The 17,164-nt window shown below is 40.8% G+C and overlaps 1 protein-coding gene across 4 annotated transcripts in view; it reads left to right on the forward strand.

Annotated features, from left to right (window-relative positions):
* LYZL4 (lysozyme like 4) overlaps nt 1-16,743 on the forward strand; it is a 140,858-nt gene extending 124,115 nt beyond the window's left edge. For all 4 annotated transcript variants that reach the window (XM_064274748.1, XM_064274749.1, XM_064274747.1 and 1 more), the window contains one exon: nt 12,568-16,743. In XM_064274748.1, the coding sequence (XP_064130818.1) occupies nt 12,568-12,637 (70 nt within the window). In that variant the 3' untranslated portion in view covers nt 12,638-16,743. The remainder of the gene's footprint in view (nt 1-12,567) is intronic.
* The last annotated feature ends 421 nt before the right edge of the window (nt 16,744-17,164 follow it).

Consider the following 17,164-nt stretch of genomic DNA (forward strand, 5'->3'; position numbering starts at 1 on the left):
AACAGATATATGCACACCCATGTTTATTGCAGCTCTGTTTACAATAGCAAAAAGTTGGAAGCAACCAAGATGTCCATCAATGGATGAATGGGTAAATAAATTGTGGTATATTCACACAATGGAATACTACGCATTGATAAAGAACAGTGACGAATCTGTGAAACATTTCATAACATGGAGGAATCTGGAAGGCATTATGCTGAGCAAAATTAGTCAGAGGCAAAAGGACAAATATTGTATAAGACCACTATTAGAAGATCTTGAGTAATAGTAAACCTGAGAAGAACACATACTTTTGTGGTTATGAGGGGGGGAGGGAGGGAGGGTGGGAGAGGGTTTTTTATTGATTAATCAGTAGATAAGAACTGCTTTAGGTGAAGGGAAAGACAACACTCAATACAAGGAAGGTCAGCTCAATTGGACTGGACCAAAAGCAAAGAAGTTTCCTGGATAAAATGAATGCTTCAAAGCTCAGCGGAGCAAGCGCGGGGGTTTGGGGAACATGGTTTGCGGGGTCTTCTAAGTCAATTGGCAAAATAATTCTATTATGAAATCATTCTGCATCCCACTTTGAAATGTGGCGTCTGGGGTCTTAAATGCTAACAAGCGGCCATCTAAGATGCACCAATTGGTCTCAACCCACCTGGAGCAAAGGAAAATGAAGAACACCAAGGCCACACGACAACTAAGAGCCCAAGAGACAGAAAGGGCCACATGAACCAGAGACCTACATCATCCTGAGACCAGAAGAACTAGTCGGTGCCCGGCCACAATCGATGACTGCCCTGACAGGGAGCACAGCAGAGGACCCCTGAGGGAGCAGGAGATCAGTGGGATGCAGACCCCAAATTCTCATAAAAAGACCAAACTTAATGGTCTGACTGAGACTAGAGGAATCCCGGCGGCCATGGTCCTCAGACCTTCTGTTGGCACAGGACAGGAACCATCCCCGAAGACAACTCATCAGACATGAAAGGGACTGGTCAGCGGGTGGGAGAGAGACGCTGATGAAGAGTGAGCTAATTATATCAGGTGGACACTTGAGATTGTGTTGGCAACTCTTGTCTGGAGGGGGGATGGGAGGATAGAGAGAGAGAGAAGCTGGCAAAATTGTCACGAAAGAAAAGACTGAAAGGGCTGGCTCAAGAGGGGGAGAGCAAGTGGGAGTAGGGAGTGAGATATATGTAAACTTATATGTGACAGACTGATTGGATTTGTAAACGTTGACTTGAAGCTTAATAAAAGTAAATAAAAAAAAAAAACTACAGTGAGATACCGTCTCTCTACTACAACGCTGGCATTAATTAAAAATGAACAAACACTCAGAAAATAACAAATATTGGAAAGGTTGCAGGTAGATTGGAACTCTTACACACTGCTGGTGGGAATGTAAAATGGCATAACCACTTTGGAAAACAATATGGTGCCTCCTTAAAAAGGTAGAAATAGAAATACTATACGATCCAGGAGAAATAAAAGCTGTCCCATGAATAGACATATGCACATCCATGTTTACTGCAGCACTATTCACAATAGCGAAAAGATGGAAACAACCTAAGTGCCCATTAACAGATGAATGGATAAACAAATTACGGTACATACACACAATGAAATACTACACAACAATAAAGAACAATGGAGAACCCTTGAAGCATCTTACAACATGGATGAATCTGGAGGGCAGTATGCTGAATGAATAAGTCAATCACAAAAGGACAAATATTGTATGAGACCACTGTAATGACAACTCAAGAAAAGATTTACACACAGAAAATAAAATATTCTTTGATGGTTATGAGGGTAGGGAGGGAGGGAGAAGGGAAATCACTAACTAGATAGAAGACAAGTGTTAACTTTGGTGAAGTGAAGACGACACACAATATAGAGGAAGTCAGCACAACTTGACCAAGGCAAAGTCATAGAAGTTTCCTAGACACATCCAAACACCTTGAGGGACTCAGCTGTTGTGGCTGAAGTCTGGGGACCATAGTCTTGGGGGACATCTAAGTCAATTGGCATAATAACATAACTCATAAAGAAAATCGTTCTATATCCTGCTTTAGTGAGTAGTGTCTGGGGTCTTAAAAGCTTGCGAGCCATCATCTAAGGCACATCTTTTTGTTCCGTCCCATCTGGAGCAAAAGAGAATGAAGAGAACCAAAGACAAAAGGAAAATATTAGCCAAAAGACTAAAGGACCACATGAACAGAGCTTCCATCAGCTTGAGCCCAGAGGAACTAGCTGGTGCCCGGTACAACCAGCGACTGCTCTGACAGAGAGTCCTGGACAGAGCAGGAGAAAAATGCAGAACAAAATTCAAATTCATGACAAAAGGATCAGATTTACTGGTCTGACAGAGGCTGGAGGAATCCCAAGGCTATGGCCCCTGAACATTCTGCAAACTCAGAACTGAAAGCACCCCCAAAGCCCGTTTTTCAGATAAAGATTAGACAGGTCTATAAAACAAAAAATAACACATGAGGAACATGCTTCTTAGTTTAATCAAATACACTAGACCAAATGTGCAACTCCTGCCTAAAAGCAAGACAAGAAGACAGGAAGGGACAGGAACCACATAAATGGACACAGGGAACCCCAGGGTGGAAAGAAGAGTGCTGTCACATTGTAGGGATTACAGTGAATGTCAAAAACAATATGTGTAACAGCAAAAAGATGGAAGCAGCCAAGGTGCCCATCAATGGATGAATGGATAAGTAAATTGTGGTATATTCACACAATGGAATAGTACGCATCGATAAAGAACAGTGATGAATCCGTGAAACATTTTATAATGTGGAGGAATCTGGAAGGCATTATGCTGAGTGAAATTAGTCAGTTGCAAAAAGACAAATATTGTATGAGACCACTATTGTAAGAACTCAAAAAATAGTTTAAACAGAGAAGAAAATATTCTTTGATGGTTACAAGAGGGGGCAGGGAGGGAGGGAGGGAGGGAGAGGAGTTTTCACTAATTAGATAGTAGATAAAAACTATTTTAGGTGAAGGGAAAGACAACACACAATACAGGTGAGCTCAGCACAACTGAACTAAACCAAAAGCAAAGAAGTCTCCTGAATAAACCGAATGGTTCAAAGGCCAACGTAGCAGGGGTTGGGGTTTGGGGAGCATGGTTTCAGGGGACACCTAAGTCAATTGGCATAATAAAATCTATTAAGAAAACATTTTGCATCCCACTATGGAGAGTGGTGCCTGGGGTCTTAAAAGCTAGCAAGCAGCCATCTAAGAAGCATCAATTGGTCTCAAACCACCTGGAGCAACGAGAACGAAGAACACCAAAGACACAAGGTAATTATGAGCCCAAGAGACAGAAAGGGCCACGTAAACCAGAGACTACATCAGCCTGAGACCAGAAGAACTAGATGGCTACAACCGATGACAGGGAACACAACAGAGAACCCCTGAGGGCGCAGGAGAGCAGTCGAATGCAGACCTCAAATTCTCATAAAAAGACCAGACTTAATGGTCTGACTGAGACTAGAAGGACCCCGAAGGTCATGGTCCTCAGACCTTCTGTTAGCCCAAGACAGGAACCATTCCCAAAGCCAACTCTTCAGACGGGGATTGGACTTGATTATGGGATAGAAAATGATACTGGTGAAGAGTGAGCTTCTTGATGAAGTAGACCCATGAGACTATGTGGGCAGCTCTTGTCTGGAGCGGAGATGAGAGGGTAGAGGGAGTCAGAAGCTGGCCAGATGGACATGAAAATAGATAGTGGAGGGAAGGAGTGTGCTGTCTCATTAGGGGGAGAGCAACTAGGATTATATAACTAAAAACCAAACCAAACCGTGTGCCGTTGAGTCGATTCCGACTCAGGGACCCTATAGGACAGAGTAGAACTGCCCCATAGGGTTTCCAAGGAGCACCTGGTGGATTCAAACTGCCAACCCTTTGGTTAGCAGCCGTAGCACTTAACCACTTCGCCACCAGGGTTTCCAAGGATTATATAGCAAGGTGTATATAAATTCTTGTGTGAGAGACTGACTTGATTTGTGAACTTTCACTTAAAGCACAATAAAAAAAAAAAAAAAAATATGTGTATAAATTTTTGAATGAGAAACTAACTTGAGCTATAAAATTTCACCTAAAGCACAAGAAAATTAAAAAAAAAAAGAATTTAGTAAAATCACTATTTACTGTACCCCCACCAATATTATTACAAAACCTTTGCCATTTGAAAGGTAAATAACAATTTGTCTTATCTTCTTTTGCATTTTATGATATCTCACGAGGGTGTTTCCCCCCTGTGTTTGTTATATATTTATATTCTTTCGTGGTGATGTTTTCTGTCCCTATCTTTTCCATATTTTTAAAATTAAGGTCACCATATTGATTTGAAAAAGCTCTTTACATATTAGATATATTAACTGTTGTATATTTGTTGCCAAAAATAACTGAAGTTCTGATTTTTTTTTTTTAAATCAGATATTTGCTTAGGAAAGGAGTCTAAATTTGCAAGTAATTTCTTTTGCTCAACATTAGAGTGGAATTGTAAGATTCATTCATATTGCCATGTGTAACTGTAATTTGTTCATTCTCATTGCTGTATAGTATTCCATCCTACAGATACACCACCATTTATGTATCTGTTCTTCTGTTGGTGGCATATGGGTAGTTTTCTTTCTTTTTTTTCAGTGCTGCTATGACATCCCATACTTATCTTTTGGTGAATATATAAACAGATTTCCATTGGTTGTACCTAGAAATAGAATTGCTGGCCCCAGGATATGCATATTTTCAGATTCGGTATAGTCTGTCAAACAGTTTTCTAAAGAGATTTTACCAATTTACACTACCACCAACAATTATGGGTTTCAGTTGCTCCAGATTCTTGCCAATGCTTGGTATCTTCTAATCTATTCTTGTGGCCGGGTAGTGGTATTGTGCTGTGGTTGTACTTTGCATTTCTCTGATGACTAATAAGGTTGAGCACCTATCCAAATATTTATTGGCCATTTAGATATCCCTTTTTCGTGAAGTATCTGCTCAAACGTTTTGTCAAATTTTCTTTTGTGTGTTTCTTATTAATTTGTTAAGAGTTATTTATATATTCTGGGTAAAAGTTTTTTTGTTGGACACATGTATTACAAATATCTTCCTTCATTCTTTGGGTTATCTTTTCACCTTCTTAATGGTGTCTTGATAAACAGAAGTTCTTAGTCTTAATATACTCTAATTTATCATTAGTTTCCCTTTATGGTTATTTGGTTATTTTAAAGAAATATTTGTCGAACGTTCTTTTTTTTCCTAAAAGTTTTATTATTTAACCTTTCTCATTTGGCTCTACAATACATTTTATTTTTTTTCCTGCCTTATTGCATTGGTTGGAATCTCCATTAAATGTTGAATAGAAGTGGTGATAGTGGCATCCTTGTCTTATTCCCAATCTCACAGGTAAGAAGTTCAATATTTTACTATTAAGTGTGATATTTTCTGTAAGTTTTCTGAGATACTCTTAATGAGACTGTTCCTTTCTATATCTAGTTTATTAAAGGGCTTCTTTTTATTTTTTTTAATCATGAATTGGTGTTGAATTTTAGTTATTACATTTCCAGTTTCTTTCCAATTGGGCATTATCTTATTCAATTTCCTTTTTAAATGTAAACTGTTGTCTTTTTATCTCTGTTCTCTCCCGTGGCTTTCTCCAGAGGTCATGTCTGGCTGCACCTTATTGAGGATGTTAGTTCTGTGAAATTTACTTCCGGATCTTGCAGTATATTATTTTCAGAAGAATATTCCTCTGAATTTCATGATGATATCTCCTTATCATGTTTTCCCATAGACCCCATATTAGCTTTATCCTCTTTACCCTTTTTGGAATGAGGGAAGATTTACCCATACCCAGTGTTTGCCAATAAATGAGTTGTATGTCTTTTCCTTGTCTCTGCTTACTGTTTACTTGGGTGCTAGTCAGACCTCCTTCTTAAATATCCATCTTGAGGTAGATTGGTGTGTACATCTCTTAGCCTGATTTCTAATCTGGAGATTATACTGGTATAGGTGGCTGGTTCTTTTTGATAGACTGAACCAGTTTTTTCTGAAAAATGCCCATTCCCAGCATGCACTGCAACCACCTTGGTCTATACCACTTATTGTGGTGGGCTTACACCAAGCAGTGGACGCTCCACCACCACCGATTTCCACCTTCCCCTGCCTTCTCTGCCCTTCCTTCTTTCTCATTTCACATCTCACAATTTTCTGCCTGGGCAGATAAGTCAGATAAGTCTTCAGATAAATTTAGAAACAACATCATATTTCCTTAGTTCCAGATCATACAATTTTTCACATTTTAATATTTCTGAAATCAGGGCTTATCTTGCAGTTAATGTGTCCTTTCCCAAAAGCTGTTATTAAATCATTGAAGCATCTTACAATAAAAGAAATAGTGTAATAAGAGCTACCGTTTCTTGACAGCGTGTGGGTTTTGTACATTTACATACTCGTCATTATTTAATCCTCACAAACTCCTCTTCAGTGAATATTCCTATAACCATTTTAAAAATGAATAAACTGAGGCACAGAGATAGAATAACTTGCCCAGACCCACAGAGCTAGGATTGATCCTGGATCTGTGTTTTCCCAAGCCTGAACTTTCACCAGATTACTCAAAGAGATGGGAATGGTTGGCGTGAGAGACCTGTGGTTTGGCCTATGGAAGGCAGCAAAGGACAGTGGTCCAGTTCTCCTGTGGTGTGGACTGAGGGTTTCTGAGCAGGTTCGGACAGTGGAGGAGGGACAAATCAGCTTCAGACCTGTAAGTCAGCTCACTTTCACTGATAGAAGCCTGGGTGGGTGTCCCTTGCTGTAATCCATAGGCCCTGTAGACGGTGGAGGCCTTGTCCAGAACCTGGCAATGGGGGATGTGTCCACCTCAGAGGTCAGGAATTTTCATTGCTGCTTTTTTGTCTCATTTTGTGTCTTCATAGGTATCTTGGGGCTAGATTTGACCAGGAATTTTTGTCTGTTTTTCTTACCTCTTCGTCTCTAGCATCTAGCTCTGTTCCTAGCACATAATAGGTGTCCTGTATATGTTTGTAAGGGACACCATATTTGGTTGTAAAGGACATCATATTTGGTAGAGAGTCAGCAAAAATGAAGGAAACCCTCAATGAACTGGACTGACAATAGCCACAACATGTGCTCAAACATATCAAAGATCATGAAGATGGCACAGGATGGGGCAACATTTTGTTCTGTTGTATGTAAGGTCATCATGAGTCAAAGCTGATTCAGTGACAGCTAACAACAACAATAAATGTTTGTTGAAAACTGAGGCTGCGTTTGGAGCACGACCCAGAAGCTATTTTTAAAACTTCTATTTTTTAGATGTATTGCTTATTGCTATTTTGTGTGTGTGTGTGCATTTTAGGTGAAAATTTATAGCTCAAGTTAATGTCTCATTCAAAAATTTATACACATATTGTTTTGTGACATTGGTTGCAATCCCCACGATGTGACAGCATGCTCCCCCTTTCCACTCCAGGTTCCCCGTGTCCATTTGTCCAGTTCCTGTCCCTTCCTGCCTTCTTGTCCGGCTTTTGGACAATAGCTACCCATTTGGTTGAACTAAGAAGCACGTTCCTCATGCATGTTATTTTTTGTTTTATAGACCGGTCTAATCTTTGTCTGAAAAGTGGGCTTCAGGAATGGTTTCAGTTCTGGATTAGCAAAGTGTCAGGGGCCATAGTTCCAGATTTCTCCAGTCTCTGTCAGACCAGTAATTCCGGTCTTTTTACATGAATTTGAATTCTGTTCTACATTTTTCTCCTGCTCTGTCCAGAGATCTCTGTTTTGGTCCCTGTTAGAGTGGTCATTGGTGGTAGCCAAGCACCATCTAGTTCTTCTGGTCTCCGGCTGATGGAGTCTGTGTTCATGTGGTCTTTTAGTACTTTGGGCTAATATTTTCCTTGTGTCTTTGGTTTTCTTCATTCTCCTTTGCTCCGGGTGGGATGGGACTAATAGATGTATCTTAGATGGCCACTCACAGGCTTTTAAGACCCCAGACCTGACTCACCGAAGCAGGATGTAGAACACAAGTCTTTATAGTTATGCCAGTTGACCTAGATGTCTCCTGAGACTATGGTTCCCAGGCCCAGCCCCAGCTACTCAGTCTCTCAAAGTGTTTGGATGTGTCTAGAAAATTTCTATGCTTTTGCTTTGGTTCAGTTGTGCTGACTTCTGTTATATTGTGCATTGTCCTTCCCTTCACCAAAGTTAACACTTGTCTGCTATTTAGTTAGTGATTTCCTCCCCACCCTCATAACCATCAAAGAATGCTTTTTTCTGTGTGTAAACGTTTTCTTGAGCTCTTATAATAGTGATCTCATATAATACTTGTCCTTTTGCGACTGACTTATTTCAGTCAGCATAATGCCCTCCAGATTCGTTCACATTTTGAGATGTTTCATGGATTCATCATTGTTCTTTATGGTTGCATAGTATTCCATTGTGTGTATGTACCATACTTTGTTTATCCATTCACCTGTCAATGAGCATTTAAGTTGTTTCCATCTTCTTGCTATTGTGAATAATGCTGTAACGAACATGGGTTTGCATATATCTATTCGTGTGATGGCTTTTATTTCTCTAGGATATATTCCTGGGAGTAGGATTGCTGGATCATATGGTATTTTTATTTCTAGCTTTTTAAGGAAGCACCATATCATTTTCCAAAGTGGTTGTACCATTTTACATTCCCACCAGCAGTGCATAAGATTTCCAATCTCCCCACAACCTCTCCAACATTTGTTATTTTGTGCTTTTTGGATTAGTGCAAGTATTGTTGGGGTGAGATGGTATCTCAATGTAGTTTTGATTTGCATTTCTCTAATGGCTAATGATATCGAACATTTCCTCATGTACCTGTTAGCCACCTGAATGTCTTCTTTGGTGAAGTGTGTTCATATCCTTTGCCCATTTTTGAATTGCATTACTTGTCTTTTTGTTGCTCAGGTGTTGCCATATCCTGTAGATTTTAGAGATTAGACCCTTATCAGTTTAATTGTAGCCAATTTTTTTTTTTGGCCCAGTCTGTAGGTTCTCTTTTTACTCTTTCGATGAAGTATTTTGATGAGCCTAAGTGTTTGGTTTTTTAGGAGCTCCAGCTATTTAGCTTATCTTCCGGTGTTTGTGCATCATTAGTTAAGGTTTGTATACTATTTATACCATGCATTAGGGCCCCTAGACGGCAGTGCGTTAGTGGGTTAGCATTGTTCCTTGGAGTTTGTGGCATAGTGGTTAAGAGCTCGGCTGCTAACCAAAAGGTTGGCAATTCGAATCCACAAGCCACTCCTTGGAAACCCTGTGGGGCAGTTCTACCCTGTCCAGTAGGGCCACTATGAATTGGAATCCTCTTGATGGCAATGGGTTCAGTTAGCGTTGTCCCTATTTTTTCTTCCATGATCTTTATCATTTTAGATTTTATATTTAGGTCTTTGATCCATAAAATGTATTATTTGTTGTTTTTAAAATAAAAATAATATACACATGCTTGAAAATAAAGATTAAAAAAAAAAAACTTTTCCTTCCTATCAGCAGCCCTGTGTATGTCACCACTGTTAACATGTCCTATAAATCAGATGGAAATGTATGCACAATTGTTTTAAAACACATGTGGAACCAGAGTGTATGCACTGTCCTGGAGGTGGCTTTTTTCTCATTTATTGATAGAACTTGCGAACCTTGGCACATCACTACCTAAAGATCTCCCCCTGGCTGTAACAGCTGCTTAGTGCTGCACTGTATGGAAGCAGGACGATTTACCTGCCAGTCCCCTACTGATGAACCTTTAGGTGGTTTTCATTTTTGTTGCTGCGCTTGTTGTTTCAAACAATTCTACAATGTGTATCTTGCTCTTAGAAGTTGGTGTGTTCTATCAGGTGTATCCTTAGGGAAATCCCTTGCTGTGGGTTTGCTGGGACTATTCGGTGCATCTAAAGAGCCCTGGCGAAGTAGTGGTTAAACACTCAGCTGCTAACTGAAAGGTTGGCAGTTTGAACCCACCAGCTGCTTCATGGGAGAAAGACGTGGCAATCTGCTTTCAAAAGACTTACAGCCCTGGAAACCCCACGGGGGCAGTTCTACTTTGTTGTCTAGTGTCACTATGAGTCGGAATTGACTCGATGTAACAGGTTTATTTGGTGCATTTGAAAATTTGGAGAAATGTTTCCATATTGCCTTTGGAAAAAGGGGCACCATTTTATACCTCCTGCCACACTGCACAATGGGGCCTGTGGCCCCTCAGCTCATCAGACTGGGCTGTTACAAACTCGTGCAGTTTTTGGAAATTGAGAGGTAGAAAATGATACCATTTTGTTTTGCTCTGCATTTCCAAACTACAAAGGACGTTGAACATTTTTTCGTATGTTTATTGGCCATTTTTTTCTGTGAACTGCTTATTCATATTCTGTCTTAGTCATGTAGTGCTGCTATAACAGAAATACCACAAATGGATGGTTTTAACAAAGAGAAATTTATTTCCTCACAGTAAAGTTGGGTAAAAGTCCAAATTCAGGGCCTCAGCTCCAGGGGAAGGCTTTCTCTCTCTGTCAGCCTTCTCATTAATCTTTCCCCAACAGGGACCCTGGGTCCAAAGGACACACCCTGCTCCTGGCACTGCTTTCTTGGTGGTATGCTCCCCGCCCCCCCCCCCCCAGCTTGCTTCCCTTTCGTTTTTACCTCTTGAGAGATGAAAGGTCGTTCAGGCCACACCCCAGGGAAATGTCCTTTACATTGGGTCAGGGATGCGACTTTGAGTGAGGGTGTTACAATCCACCTTAATCTTCTTTAACATAAAATTACAATCACAAAATGGAGGACAACCACACAATACTGGGAATCATGGCCCAGCCAAATTGATACACATGTTTTTTGGGGGACACAATTCAATCCATGAAATATTCTTAGCCTATTTTTCTATTGGATTGATGTTTTCTTCTTATTGTTTTTATGTGTGTCTTTTATAAATTAGGACCAATAAGCTTTCATCCATTGTAGCTATGTAAACTATTTTTTCAGATTTGTTATTTGTGTTTTGACTTTGCTAAGGTGTTTTTGTCGTATGGGAGTTTTACGTTTTTATGGAATCAAATTTTTCTATCTTTTCTTTTGTGGCTTCTGGGTTTATATGAAGTCTCATTGTTACAAAGGTCTTCCCTACTCCCAAGATAGTAAAGAAATTAAAAGGTTAGAGAAATAAAAAAAATTATATTTTCCTCTATATTGAAACTGTGCCTGGAATAAAATTAAGTTCTTGTTAAATCAGTTAGAAGATATAGTTTTTATGGTTTCATGCTTTTACATTAAAATTTTTGCCCCTGTTATGATTTATTTTGGTATAAAAAGTAAGGTAGGGATTCAGCCTTTATATTATATGGATGGCTAGTTACTGGTCTCAACACCACATATTAATTAATTCATTCCTCTCACTAATTTAATAGCTTTTGAAGTGGAAGTCTCTTTAATAACGTTAACCATATTTGAAATATTTTTCATACATCATTTCAGCTTTGCAATTTATTTAGAAGCTTCACTGACCCTTATGATCTAAAATCATCTTTATTGCATGGCTGGGCCAGGCTGATCAAGATTTTTTTTTTTTTTTTTTACTTGCTCAGGATTCTCAGTAATGTGAGCTCTAGTTAAGCTAATAGGCAGCCAGGCCTTTTCCAAAGCTTAGACCAGGCAGCTTTGCAGAGTCCCTTCTGCAGTGTCTGCCCAGGGCCCTGGAGAGCCTTAGTTTTCCGTTTCTGAAAATTTATGAGTGTGTGTGTTTCCCCTGCCTCTCTATAGCTCTGAAAGTACAGGAGACCACAGCCCCTTCTTCAACTGTGAGACCCTCTACCCTGGAAGACTCATGGAGCCTTGCTTATCCTGTTGAGGGGTGGGACTGGATAAACAGGTTATCTAATGGCCTGAAGCTGGCCTGGGACTCCTATAGCCTCCAGGCTGGGTAGGAGGACCTGGGGTCCAGGTGCTGCCATAGGGACTGGGAATTGGGGGATTACTTTTAGGGACACCAGTAGAAAAGGCTAGAGAAACTTGGTCCAGCTGACCTAGGCAGGGTTGAGGAGTGACAAGGAATTTTGAAAGGTGATGGGTGGAGCAGACACATGGAAAAGTGAACGGGAGCGGGGGTGTCCTGGCCAGGGAACAAGTGTTCTGATTTCAAGTTTAGGGTCTGCCAAGGACTCGCTGTGGGACTCTGGGCAAGTCATAGGACTTCTCAGAAGTCATTGCAGAGAAGTTAGTAATACACACGTTTCAGAGTTGGGGGAGAGATTTATGGAAAGAGGTGTGTGGAGTGGGTATGAGGAGGTGGGGAGCACCAGCATTCATGCCAGGATGTAATGAGAGGAAGAGAGACAAAGTCGAGATGACAAACCCTTCAGAAGCGTGTGCACAGCAGGGGTGGTAAACTCAGCTGTTCCAGTGACCACGCAGGAGGGTGTAAATGGGCCAGGAGGAGGCTGTGGAGGCTGTGGAGCCCTGGAGATCCTGATGTAGGGAGCTCCCTCCCATTCATTCTTCCCACCTTCCTCTCCACAGGCCTTCCTGGACCCTGAACTGCCAGAACTCCGACACGCTGGCACGGTGGTTGGATGGATGCATTCTGTAGCTGCCTGCGTGGGCCCACAGCACTCACCAGTCACATCTTCTGAATGAAGATGCTTTTCTCTCTGCATCCTTCACCAAAACCTGTTGGTTATCTCACTTTCTGACAGCTCCAAAAGGAAAAGGACAAAAGTGTGCTTCATCTAGGGATGCAGAATAAATCAACCAGTTACTCAACCTGGGCCCAAGGTCTCCATTTGTGCCACTATATTATGATTGTTTCATTACCATTAGTGTCATGACTTATTATTAAATCTCAGATGGTGGAGAAGATTTGAGGGAAGGAAAGTATTTGGTTAACAAGATGTTCCCATGAATGTCAATAGGGAAAGAAAGACAGGGTGCCATAGAAGGAGAGGAATCAGAAGAGGAGAGGCTGGCACAGCAGGGCCTCCAGGCCCAAGGTTGGGACTGTCCTATGTTGGGACACACAGGTGGAAGTGAGCAGACACAAAATCATCTTTGCATTTCTATGGAGGGAACCAAGTGACAGTACTCTTTTGCTTTAAAAGTTACGTTTTCAAAATTATAAATAACACATTGTCTTAGTTTTTTAGCTCTGCCAAGTAAAAATTACCGCAAGTGGATGGCTTTAAATAACAGAGTTTATTGTTCCACAGTTTGGAGGCTAGTGGTCCAAATTAGGGACTCAGGTCTAGGGGATAGTCCTTCCTTGTTAGTAGCCGTGGGTGTTCCTTGGTTTCTTGGCTTGTACATGGATCTTCACATGGTCTCTTCTTCTCTGAGTCCATTCTGCTCCTTTTACAAGACATCACCTAGAAGTGATTAGGTTTAGGACCCACCCTACTCTGGTATGACCTCATTAACATAACAAAAGCCCTCTATTTCCCAATAGGGTCATATTTACAGGTACAGGGGTTAGGACTTCCATAACTCAATACTCACATTAGAGAAATTTTGAAAAGCACAGAAAGGTAAAAAAGGAGAAGAGTCTTCCCATGGTCTCAGCACCTAAAGACAACTGCTGTTATACTTTGGTCTCATTTCCTTCTGGTCTGTTTTCTGTGTAGGGGTTTTTCATTCGCTCTCCACAGTGCTGTGATGATGCTATAGACAGAGCTTTATACATTGCTTTCTATTGGAAGAAAAAATTCCATGGTAATAAACATTTCACCTGCATGTATTCCAATTTTGAGGGGGAAAGGGTTTGTTTCTAAAGCTTAGTGGCTTACAGAATCCTTGTGTGGGATGGAGCAGCAGGTGTCAGCCTGGACTTCCAGGACACACCTGCCTGAGACCCAGGAGTGGAAACGGCATAGAGGTAGCTGCTTGTCAGAAGCCAGGTCACCTGTGGAAACCCAAGCCATGAAGAAGTTTGGAAAACCATAGTCCTTAGCTTTCTATCCCCTTGTCCAAGGAAGGAAAGAACTGATGTCAAGCAAGTCTGTCTGCAACATCTGCCACCTCATGATGTTATTAACTAGTAACCAGTTGCTGTCAAGTCGATCCCAACTCATGGTGACCCCATGTGTGTCAGAGTAGAACTGTGCTCCACAGGGTTTTCAATGGCTGATTTTTCAGAAGTTGATTGACAGGGCTTTTTTCTGAGGTGACTCTAGGTGAACTCGAACCTCTAGTGTTTTGGTTAACAGCCAAGCATGCTAATGGTTTGCACCTTCACAATGAGGTTTTAGTACCAGTCTTGTTCCATTATATGAATGTACCATGTTTTATTTAAATTTTTCCCTACTGTTAGATTTTGAGGTATTGCCTGTTTTTAACCGTTACAGGGAATGCTGTACTGCCCTTTTTTGGGGGATTGTCCTTCTTGTCATCTTTTACATTTTTAAAATTAAACAAACCGTATATATTTAATGAAGAAAACTTAGAGGGTATAGATAGTCACAAAGAAGGAAATTAAAAATATTCATCACCCATCCCTCCCACTGAGAGCAGAAGCTTCTATCACTGCTGTGCAGAGAGAGTTGAGAGAGCCCCGATCCAGGCATCATTAGTGTTGATGGTTTGGTGTGTGTCCTGCCCTACTTCAGGGTGTGTGTGTGCACATGTTTTTTCCTTATAAATGTGGACTACTTTTTATGTACCGTTTTGTGTCTTGCTATTTTTACTTAATATTTTGTGGTCTAATATTTCTGGGTCTAGGACAAGAATCTCAGCACCATTTTTTTTTTATAATTTTTATTGAGCTTTAAGTGAATGTTTACAAATCAAGTCAGTCTGTCACATATAAACTTATATACACCTTACTCCATACTCCCACTTACTCTCCCCCTAATGAGTCAGCCCTTCCAGTCTCCTTTCATGACAATTTTGCCAGTTTCTAACCCTCTCTACCCTCCTATCTCCCCTCCAGACAGGAGATGCCAACACAGTCTCAAGTGTCCACCTGATACAAGTAGCTCACTCTTTATCAGCATCTCTTTTCTACCCATTGTCCAGTCCCTTCCATGTCTGATGAGTTGTCTTTGGGAATGGTTCCTGTCCTGGGCCAACAGAAGGTTTGGGGACCATGACCGCCGGGATTCTTCTAGTCTCAGTCAGACGATTAAGTCTGGTCTTTTTATGAGAATTTGGGGTCTGCATCCCACTGATCTCCTGCTCCCTCAGGGGTTCTCTGTTGTCAGCACCATTTTTAAGGACTGCACAGTACCCCATTACATGGACAAACTATACAGTATATAACCCTTTACTGTTACTTTTTTTAATCCAGGGACAAAGTAAACAAGTTAAGCGAACAGTGGCCACTTTAAGGCAGGTAGGACCTAAAGCAATGTTTACAACTTGGTTGTTTTTCAGAAAGGGGAAGAAATGGCTGAAAGAATTTCAGGGCAGAAATTGTTGTCACATTCAGCAAGTAGGGAAAGAGGACAGCCCTCATTGGGTTTGCATTACTTTCCCTCCTCTCTAAAGAACATTGTGTTCGATGTTTCCCAACTCCACAGCATGAATCGGGCAGTAACATTTCTGCTGGCGTGGTGCTTGCTATTGAGGTCGATGACAAGGTTTTGAGACCATAGAGCACCTTCCTTATTGAGCTGGAACCCTGCTCTCTTTCTAAGGGTGGGCCTGGGTGTAATAATGCCCCTGACCTTATCCTGACCTTAACCCAGACATTAATGACAACCTGCAGTTGATTAAAACACTCTCCTCAAGTGCCAAACCCAGTGTGCTGCCGCCTCCTTCCAGCCCATTACTTCTGCTGTGGCTCATTGTCGTCTAATGGCCACTTGTGTCAACATGGGCATGAGGCTTGAGGATAAAGCAAATGTTAGTGTATTGATTGAAACATCCTCTCTAAGGTTTCCCAATATCAGCTCCTGGCTTTGTGTTCTCAAACTCACTGATAATGGCCCTTACAATGAGCAATCATTCTGGGTCAGATCTCCCTGAATGATCAAAGCTAGATTAGGAAATCTCAACAACAATGACTCCTATTAATATTATTACTTCTATTACCAGCAACTACCGTATTGACTGTGACTTTAAGGACTAAAGTGCGCCTGATCCAAGCCATGACATTTTCAGTGGCCTCATATGCATGTGAAAGCTGGACAATGATAGAGAAAACTGAAGAAGAATTGAGACCTTTGAATTATGGCATTGGTAAAGAATATTGACTATACCATGGACTGCCAAAAGAACGAACAAGTCTGTCTTCGAAGAAGTACAGGCAGAATGCTCCTTAGAAGCAAGGATGGCAAGACTTCCTTTCATGTATTTTTAGACATGTTATCAGGAGGGACCAGTCCCTGAAGAAGAACACCATGCTTGGCAAAATAGAGGGTCAGTGAAAAAGATGAGATGGAATGACACGGTGGCTGCAACAATGGGTTTGAGCATAACAACAATTGTGAGGATGGCACAGGACTGGGCAGTGTTTTGTTCTGTTATACATAAGGTCACTATGAGTCGGAAATGACTCGACGATACCTAGCGACAGCAACAACACAACAACCATATTGACTCCAATTTTATAAATTTTGCATATTGACCTTTACGTATAATATTTCCAAACCTTGTAAAACATTGTAAGGTAGATATAAATTGTAATTATAGGTGGAGAGGCTAAATAACTTGGCTTTATTCTAGCCTGTTAAGTTATGGAGATGGGATAGTTTTCTTCTCAAAACCTATAGCCCCCACATAGTACTGTATTGGTATTAATTTTCCATCCTATTTGTTTATTAACATTAATATTATTAATTCCATAGATTTATATAATATAGTGTTAATTCTATAGAATTAATTAATTGGTATTAATTTTCCATTCTATTCATTACCTGGAAAATTTGATCTCCAGCTTTTAAACTAGGACTTTGTATTGGAAGAGATTGTTAGGCAATTAGCTTAGGACATGGGTCATTGACATAGTGCCCAATTCAAAGGCTGGAAATTGAGGCACCAAGAGATGAAGTAATCTTAACAACATGAAATAATCAGTAGAGAGGGCAGTATGGTGACCTGCAGAGTTTCCAAACTTGTATCATGATAAAAATCACCTGTGGCAGCTGATTCCAGGCCTACACCCTGGGCCTACTAAATCCAAATC

This window comes from Loxodonta africana, chromosome 22 (assembly GCF_030014295.1).
Source record: "Loxodonta africana isolate mLoxAfr1 chromosome 22, mLoxAfr1.hap2, whole genome shotgun sequence".
Classification (NCBI taxonomy): domain Eukaryota; kingdom Metazoa; phylum Chordata; class Mammalia; order Proboscidea; family Elephantidae; genus Loxodonta; species Loxodonta africana.